General features: G+C 45.0%; 1 protein-coding gene across 1 annotated transcript; it reads left to right on the top strand.

Annotated features, from left to right (window-relative positions):
• Positions 1 to 6,380: 6,380 nt before the first annotated feature.
• Positions 6,381 to 7,453, top strand: LOC112250699 (uncharacterized protein C11orf96 homolog). Its single transcript, XM_024421485.2, has one exon. The coding sequence runs from the start codon at positions 6,728 to 6,730 to the stop codon at positions 7,151 to 7,153; it is 426 nt and encodes a 141-aa protein (XP_024277253.1). The 5' UTR covers positions 6,381 to 6,727; the 3' UTR covers positions 7,154 to 7,453.
• The last annotated feature ends 2,344 nt before the right edge of the window (positions 7,454 to 9,797 follow it).

The following is a 9,797-nucleotide window of genomic DNA, read 5'->3' as shown; positions in this document are numbered from 1 at the left end:
CCCTCCCCCCTCACTTCCTGCTCGAGGCTCCCGAGTGGCACAGCGGTCTAAGGCAGTGCATCTCAGTGCAAGAGGCATCACTACAGACACCCTGGTTTGAATCCAGGCTGTATCACAACCGGCCGTGATTGGGAGTCCCATAGGGCGGCGCACAATTGGCCCGGCGTCGTTAGGATTTGGCTGGTGTAGGCCGTCATTGTAAATTAGAATTTGTTCTTAACTAACTTGCAATAGTTGAATAAAGGTAAGAAAATCATCCTACCTCTTTACTGGCCTTCTATATGGAGATGTGAAAACATTAAGATGTGAGGCTTCATGCACATTATACACACATCCTTTATATGTATACACTCCAGATAGAGGACACACAACACACTGTATGTACACACACAACACACTGTATGTACACACACAACACACTGTATGCACACACAACACACTGTATGCACACACAACACACTGTATGCACACACACAACACACTGTATGCACACACACAACACACTGTATGTACACACACAACACACTGTATGCACACACACAACACACTGTATGCACACACACAACACACTGTATGTACACACAACACACTGTATGCACACACAACACACTGTATGCACACACACAACACACTGTATGTACACACAACACACTGTATGTACACACAACACACTGTATGTACACACAACACACTGTATGCACACACACAACACACTGTATGTACACACAACACACTGTATGCACACACAACACACTGTATGCACACACAACACACTGTATGTACACACACACACACTGTATGCACACACAACACACTGTATGCACACACAACACACTGTATGCACACACACACACATGTACACACACAACACACTGTATGTACACACACAACACACTGTATGTACACACAACACACTGTATGTACACACACTGTACACACTGTATGCACACACACACACACTGTATGCACACACTGTATGTATGCACACAACACACTGTATGTACACACAACACACTGTATGCACACACACACACTGTATGCACACTGTATGTACACACAACACACTGTATGCACACACACAACACACTGTATGTACACACAACACACTGTATGCACACACACACACACACTGTATGTACACACAACACACTGTATGTACACACACACAACACACACTGTATGTACACACACACAACACACTGTATGTACACACAACACACTGTATGCACACACAACACACTGTATGTACACTGTATGTACACACAACACACTGTATGCACACACACACACACTGTATGCACACACACAACACTGTATGTACACACAACACACTGTATGCACACACACACTGTATGCACACACAACACACTGTATGCACACACAACACACTGTATGCACACACAACACACTGTATGCACACACACACACACACTGTATGCACACACAACACACTGTACACACAACACACTGTATGCACACACAACACACTGTATGCACACACAACACACTGTATGTACACACACAACACACTGTATGCACACACAACACACTGTATGTACACACAACACACTGTATGTACACACAACACACTGTATGTACACACAACACACTGTATGCACACACACAACACACTGTATGCACACACAACACACTGTATGCACACACACAACACACTGTATGCACACACACAACACACTGTATGCACACACACACACACTGTATGTACACACACACACACACTGTATGCACACACACAATGCACACACTGTATGTACACACAACACACTGTATGTACACACAACACACTGTATGCACACACACAACACACTGTATGTACACACAACACTGTATGCACACTGTATGCACACACACACTGTATGCACACTGTATGCACACACACAACACACTGTATGTACACACAACACACTGTATGCACACACACACACTGTATGCACACTGTATGCACACACACTGTACACACACACAACACACTGTATGCACACACACAACACACTGTATGCACACACAACACACTGTATGTACACACACAACACACTGTATGCACACACACACAACACACTGTATGCACACACACAACACACTGTATGCACACACACAACACACTGTATGCACACACACTCACTGGCCGTGTCCAAATACTCAGACTAGCGTAATAAATAGTATTAAAAAATATATTAAAAAACATTTTATAGTATGTGAAATACTCCGATTGCATTGACTTCATTTTGATACGGCGTGTAAAATTTAGCTGGTTATCAGAGTCGGAAAAGGTGAGTGAATTCTACTAGATCAAACGCTGGACTGAGTATATGGTTTAATATGTAGTACGCTAGTACGGGTATTCGGATTCTTTTTCACCGTACTCAACTGTGGTACCTTCCCCTCCACTTCTTAGTGCCCTGACATTTGCACGGTTACCACGGTGACGGGTGGTGTCAATATGCCGGGTAGAGGGAGGAAAGCAGCTGGGTCAGGAATGTGGCCTGTGTTCCCCTCACCTCTGACCTTTACGGAGCAGACTTGGCTGGTCATGACTTTTCCCTCTCACACAAACACACACAGTAGGTAGCCTGTATCGTACGTCTGAACCTGTGTTGTGTGAAAGGGAAAAGTGGGGGGCGTGCGCGCATGAACACAGTACGCACAACCAGTATACAAAACATTAGGAACACCTTCCTAATATTGAGTTGTATCACCTTTTGCCCTCACAACAGCCTCAATTCATCGGAGCGTGGACTCTACAAGGTGTTGAAAGTTGGCAGGATGTCCTTTGGGTGGTGGACCATTCTTGATACACACGGGAAACTGTTGAGCGTGAAAATCCCAGCAGCGTTGCAGTTCTTGACACAAACCTGTGCGCCTGGCACCTACTACCATACCACGTTCAAAGGCACTTCAATGTTTTGACTTGCCCTTTTCACCCTCTGAATGGCACACATACACAATCCATGTTTCAATTATCTCAAGGCTTAAAAATCATTCTTCAACATGTCACCTTCTCTTCATCTACACTGATTGAAGTGGCCTTAACAAGTGACATCAATAAGGGATCATAGCTTTCACCTGGATTCACCTGGTCAGTCTATGTCATTGGAAAGAGCAGGTGTTCCTAATGTTTTGTCCTCTCAGTGTATAGGTCCTTGTTACTATGACACACATAGTAACAGATTGACGAGCCTCCTCTGTCCTCTGGCCTTCGCGTGATATATAACAACGGAAAAACAATCCTTTCCTTCCCTGCAGCCCCTTGGACTCCGAGCATCTCTTCTATTGAGCTGTGTAATACTACTCCCCCCCATAGACCCCTGTACTCCGACGCTCCGGCATCACTTTACACATTCAGTGGAAAGTGAAAGGCAAGCCTACCCGTTAATTAAAACTACGGACATTCGTTTTCCGCCCGTCCGCCTCGTTGATAATGATGAAGTTGCGTAACTACTCAACCAGACTTGAATTTCAGACAGAATGGAGCAGAAAGAAGTCCTCTTGGTTCTTCTCCTGGTCTTTACAGCGCCGGTCCAAACCTCATGTACAGTAGAAGCATTGTGTGCCTGATCATAATAGGAAAAACAACTCTTTGCCCCACAAAGGTCTCTGGGCCAACACGGTGCAACACTGCTCATTCGTCAAGAAGCATGGGTGGATACAGAACCAGTAAATCATATGCATTTGTGCACACACACACACACACACATGCACAAATGCAAACACACACACACACACACACACACACACACACATGCACAAATGCAAACACACACACACACACACACACGGTCTTACCACCAGACAAGAATGTCTTATGAACGTGAGGTCATCTAAATGGCAACTTGTGACTGGAGGAGATGACTTTCATACTGAGTTAAAATAGAGCTGATGGCTGTAGGGTGTATTTACAACTTTACATCTTCTTACACCCCATGTGTGTGTCTGTGTCTGTGACTGTGTCTGTCTGTGACTGTGTCTGTGACTGTCTGTGTGTGTGTCTGTGTGTGTCTGTTTGTGTGACTGTGTGTGTGTCTGTGTGTGTCTGTGACTGTGTCTGTGTCTGACTGTGTGTCTGTGTGTCTGTGTGTCTGTGTCTGTGTCTGTGTGTCTGTGTCTGTGACTGTGTGTGTCTGTGTGTGTCTGTGACTGTGTGTGTCTGTGTCTGTGACTGTGTCTGTGTCTGTCTGTGTCTGTGTGTCTGTGACTGTGTCTGTGACTGTCTGTGACTGTCTGTGTCTGTGTCTGTGACTGTGTGTGTCTGTGTCTGTGTGTGCCCAAATGCGTGCAAGTGAAGAGTATTGGTAAACAGTGAGCTAGTCTCCTTCTAATTCTCCTCAGGTATCATCCTAAGAATGCATGATGAAATGAAATCTGTTTTTAGAGCCTGCCGTCATTGCCGTAACCCGAGGGTGACATCCTAGCTAAAACCCTACCGCCCTTTAGGGTCAATGTGGTCTGAGCACTGACAAACGTGCCTCGGAGATGACCCGCCTCAATCCACAGCCACACAGCCACATCATTTTTTGTTGTTGTTGTCATTACCGCTATGCATTACAGTAATGATGGTGAAGGCGTTGACGACAGCTATGCTAATATAGACCGCACTGGGATTTGCCCTGGGGGACTCCCGGTGTTTGGTTATGTGTCGCCATGCCAACGGTGACATTTCCAGTTAGGGCCTATAGAGAAGAGTACAGATCCCATACATCCATATACTGTGAGTGTGCATTCACCGCAGAACCCTTTTGGAACCTTTTTTTGTACCTTGAAGCAAAAGGGGTTATTCAAGTGGTTCTCCTAGATTCATGGAACATTGTTGAGCATATACATGTAACCAAGCTGTGTCAACCACACAAGCAGATATACAGTAGTAAGCAGACACCCATGGACAGTTCAAGCTATACAAAACAGAAATGCCGGTGAGGTAACGAATATAGCTAAAGCTGATGCCCTATAGAGAAGCCTTATTTGACACAATATTTTATTTCTAAGAGTGTAGGATCTAAATGGATAATTACATGTATTTTATTTATTTAAGGAGGTAAGTCAGTTAAGAACAAATTCTTATTTACAATGACGGCCTACCCCGGCCAAACCCTAACCCGGACGATGCTGGGCCAATTGTGCACCGCCCCTATAAAACTCCTAATCACGGCTGGTTGTGATACAGCCAGGGTCTATAGTGAGTCCTCTAGCACTGAGATGCAGTGCCTTAGACCGCTGTGATACAGCCTGGAATCGAACCAGGGTCTATAGTTACTCCCCTAGCACTGAGATGCAGTGCCTTAGACGGCTGCGCCACTCTGTTCCTACACATAATGCTCTAAACCCCTTGGTATTCTCCTGCATGTGCTTTATCGTTTCTCTGCATGCGCGTCCCTATGTGTTTGTACCTACATACAGTGGGGCAAAAAAGTATTTAGTCAGCCACCAATTGTGCAAGTTCTCCCACTTAAAAAGATGAGAGAGGCCTGTAATTTTCATCATAAGCTACTTACCTATTGCAGATTCAGTCTTCCCAGCCTGGTGCAGATCTACAATGTTTCTGGTGTCCTTTGACAGGGTCTTGGCCTTTGGTCTTGGCCATAGTGGAGTTTGGAGTGACTGTTTGAGGTTGTGGACAGGTGTCTTTTATACTGATAACAAGTTCAAACAGGTGCCATTAATACAGGTAACGAGTGGAGGACAGAGGAGCCTCTTAAAGAAGAGGTTACAGGTCTGTGAGAGCCAGAAATCTTGCTTGTTTGTAGGTGACCAAATACTTATTTTCCACCATAATTTGCAAATAAATTCATTAAAAATCCTACAATGTGATTTTCTGGATTTTTTTTCTCATTTTGTCTGTTATAGTTGAAGTGTACCTATGATGAAAATTACAGGCCTCTCTCATCTTTTTAAGTGGGAGAACTTGTACAATTGGTGGCTGACTAAATACTTTTTTTCCCCACTGTATATGTATTTATGTGGGGATTGCATACCTTAATGCCTTAATGTTTATCTTTGCGTGTAACCATGCATATGGACACTGCAAGCACAGCTGACTAGCTATATGGTTTCCCACCACAACCATTTGGATTATCTAAGCCATACACATCTAGGATCCCTCTAAATCTTTTTGTTTGTTTCAGTCTTTCCCTTTACATTCGTTCCCTCTCTCCACCATTCCCCATCTCTACCAAACACACTTCTCTCCCTTCCTCCTCTCTCAGTCCGTTTCTGTTTATTTAGGGAGACTGACTCTGGGCGACTGATATGGAAGCCGGAACCGTGACTAAGAGGAGGGGGGGGGGGTTGATGGCACCGAGAGAGAACGAGGGAGGGGCAGTGAAGTTGACTGGGTAGCGAGACAGAGCTATAAAAGCCATTGCCGGAGCTGTCTGTGTCAGTAGCAGAGCTATAGAGAACCAAGAAGGAAGAACTGTGTGGACAGATATATTGGATCTCCACTCACACGGGCTCTACTAGGATTCAAATACTGGAGAATTGGAAAACAGAAGCCAAGGCTTGACAGAGCAGCTCTTTGGTACAGACACTGAGTTTCATAATCCGCGACTTTGGAAGATTCTATGAGAGTTTGATGTGTTTGTGAGAGAACTCTGCTTCACTATCAGAGAAAGAGCCTCTGACAGAAGAGGCACCAAATAAAGAGAGAGAAGAACTTTGGGACGCGAAAAAACAACTGCTTTTCACACGTGCTTACACACTCAGTGCTCCACACATGGCTGTTGTCCGTCCGATGCCCATGGAGACCCAGGGATTCCACCATATGCCTGTTGTCCGTCCGATGCCCTTGGAGACCCAGGGATTCCACCACGTGCTGCCTGCCCACCTGCTCTCCTCGACCATGGAGGAGTTCCCCCAGCAGCTCCCCGTCCCCAAGGGGCCCGCCCGTGGTAAGAGCCGCCCCCGTCGGCCCCGTGAGGCCCGCTTCAAGACCCAGCCCGTCACCTTCGCCGAGATCGCTGAGGTGGAGGAGGAGGGCGCCTCGCCCCTGGAGGAGGAGAGGGCGCGCCGGTCTTTCCTGCAGTCCCTGGAGAACCTTCGCCGGAGCACACAGGCGCTCTACTGCCCAACGACTGGCCGCCGCACAGCCACGCCCCCACGGCAAAGCCTGGACTCCAGTGACTCTGACACTGCCCAGTGAGGGGCGGACCCTGAGGAGAAATAGAACGTGTACGCCGCCTTCCTGGCACTGACACGCCCCCTTTTCCCTACAATTTTTTGCTGCACACAGGGGCCCAATGAACTGAACTCGACTGATCTCCAAGCTGCTCCTGTGTATATAGAGGCCATTCTCCTTGAAAATATATGTTTCTACATACAAATATACTGTATATTAGCATATCGATATACACTGAGTATACAAAACATTAAGAACACCTGCTCTTTCCATGACATAGACTGACCAGGTGAATCCAGGTGAAAACTATGATCCCTTATTGATGTCACTTGCTAAATCCACTTCAATCAGTGTAGATGAAGGGGAGGAGACAGGTTAAAGAAGGATTTTTAAGCATTTAGACAATTGAGACATGGATTGTGTATGTGTGCCATTAGGAGGGGGAACGGGCAAGACAAAATATTGAAGGTCCATTGAATGGGGTATGGTAGTAGGTGCCAGGCGCACCGGTTTGTGTCAAGAACTGAAACACTGCTGAGATTTTCACGCTCAACAATTTCCCGTGTCTGTCAAGAATGGTCCACCACCCAAAGGACATCCTGCCAACTTGACACAACTGGGCCATCCTTTATTTACTAGGCAAGTCAGTAGAGACCATGCCCTGACTAATTGAGGATGTTCTGAGAGCAAGGAAGGGAGGGGTTATTAATGTTTTGTACACTCAGTGTATGTGGCTATGGTATGCATTTGAAGCATTTTTTTGTAAAGAACTCAACCTAGTAATATATATCACTGGCTGGATTATATTGCTAACGCTTCTCAGAGAAGCTAGGGTTAGCACATTAGCTTTGACACCGTGTTGAATACACCTCTTCAGATAGATTCCTTTTCTACTGCCGAAGACTTCAGGACAGGAGGCCTTGTTTTTTTTTTGTGCCTGTTATATTCTGCTTCAAGGAGATTGAAGTGTAGTCATGACAACAGCAACAACAACAAAATGCTCATTCGAGATTTGACTGACTAAACTCTGAAAGCATCGACCGACCACTGAAAGTGATTCAATGGTAACAAAAGTTAGGAGATACTTTGAAACGCTTTTGGCACAGCTCTTACTTCTGTGTGAAGCTGCACAGATAGCAAACGCCTCTCATCCTTCATCTTGAAGATAGGAACAAAAAAGCGCTTTCCAGACGTGAAAATATGTATTCTCTTATTTTGTTTATAACACTCCAAAACTATACCTTTTATTTTGTTCGTTGCCTCTTTTGACTTCTTAAAGTCACTCTTGATTTCTAAGATAAATATCATTTATACATTTGTTTTACATCTATATTTGTTATGTTGTACTTTAATAAATATTTGCAAATATATCCTGTTGTTTTCTCTTTTTGCTCACATGCAAACACGATAGAACTTTAGTTGCTAATTCTTTACGTCAAATTTTGGCTTGAAAGTTAGCTGAATGATACGATGTTAATCAATCTATTATATCATTATAGGATAGGATATGCAATGAGTTCTGGGACAATATTTCTGTCACTTAGGCCTCCATTCCAGCATTGGGGAACATCCCTCTTCTTTTTTTAGGGGAGGGGGCACCTACACAGCTGACCCTTGGAGACCTCTAGAAGACTCTCAGCTGCTGAATGACAAGTGACAAATGATAGGCCTAGCAGGTTCATCAGTGGCCATTTCACCAGTACATTACTGAGCACACAATGCTAAACTGTATTAGGCATGCACCTGCTTGATGGTTGGCGCACATATACAAAAAGTAGGCCTCCTGTTTCAAGTGTAACTACAGAAAGAGAAGTAGCTGGATGACTTTGTTGATGTGTGTGGTGCAGGTGCAGCGACGAAAAAGAATCACAGTAGAGCTAAATCTTGGGATAACACTGTGTGTGTGTGTGTGTGTGTGTGTGTGTGTGTGTGTGTGTGTGTGTGTGTGTGTGTGTGTGTGTGTGTGTGTGTGTGTGTGTGTGTGTGTGTGTGTGTGTGTGTGTGTGTGTGTGTGTGTGTGTGTGTGCGCACTTGATTCATGTGTGTGTGATTATGTGTGCAGACACGTCTATACACATGCATGTTATTTTCCAATCCATACCAACGTTGTGTGAATTGGTTGTGAACCCTGCTAGTGTCACGACGTCAACAGATCCAGAAGTCCGAACACAAACCACTTCCTGTTCTCCAGCCATCTCTGAGTGATGACAACTGCATGCACATAAAATGGCCAATGTCATTCACTCAACAACAACAACAAAAAACACACACTAGACCCTGTGTTTACCATTTAGCACTTCACTAGTTGACAAATCTCAAATCGTTTGTTCTTATTTTACCAGCTGATTCAAGTCTACAAACATTTGTGTCGAGGATCAGAGGACAGGACTGGAGGAAGGGAGGAAGGGAGGAAGGGAGCGAGGAGAGAGGAGAGAGGAGGAAAGAGAGATGTGTTTCTCATTTCTCGTGTCGTGGTGACAGATTGGCCACTCTAGTTCATCTCTCCATTTCTCACCCTCCGTCTCCCACAACCTATTTTTTATACTGTTGCCGTGGAGATGGGAGAGAGAGAGAGTGATGAAAATGTGATGTACGAAAAAACGTCAGCAAAATGAACTGCATCTTTCATTTTCATTCCCCCACACTTGGCTGTTGGCAACACCTCCCT

Source organism: Oncorhynchus tshawytscha, linkage group LG01 (genome assembly GCF_018296145.1).
Source record: "Oncorhynchus tshawytscha isolate Ot180627B linkage group LG01, Otsh_v2.0, whole genome shotgun sequence".
NCBI lineage: Eukaryota > Metazoa > Chordata > Actinopteri > Salmoniformes > Salmonidae > Oncorhynchus > Oncorhynchus tshawytscha.
This window is presented reverse-complemented; position numbering and strand designations above follow the sequence as displayed.

Coding starts and splice junctions, on each gene's coding strand:
- LOC112250699 (XM_024421485.2), top strand. CDS start 6,728: ATGGCTGTTGTCCGTCCGATGCCCATGGAGACCCAGGGATTCCACCAT.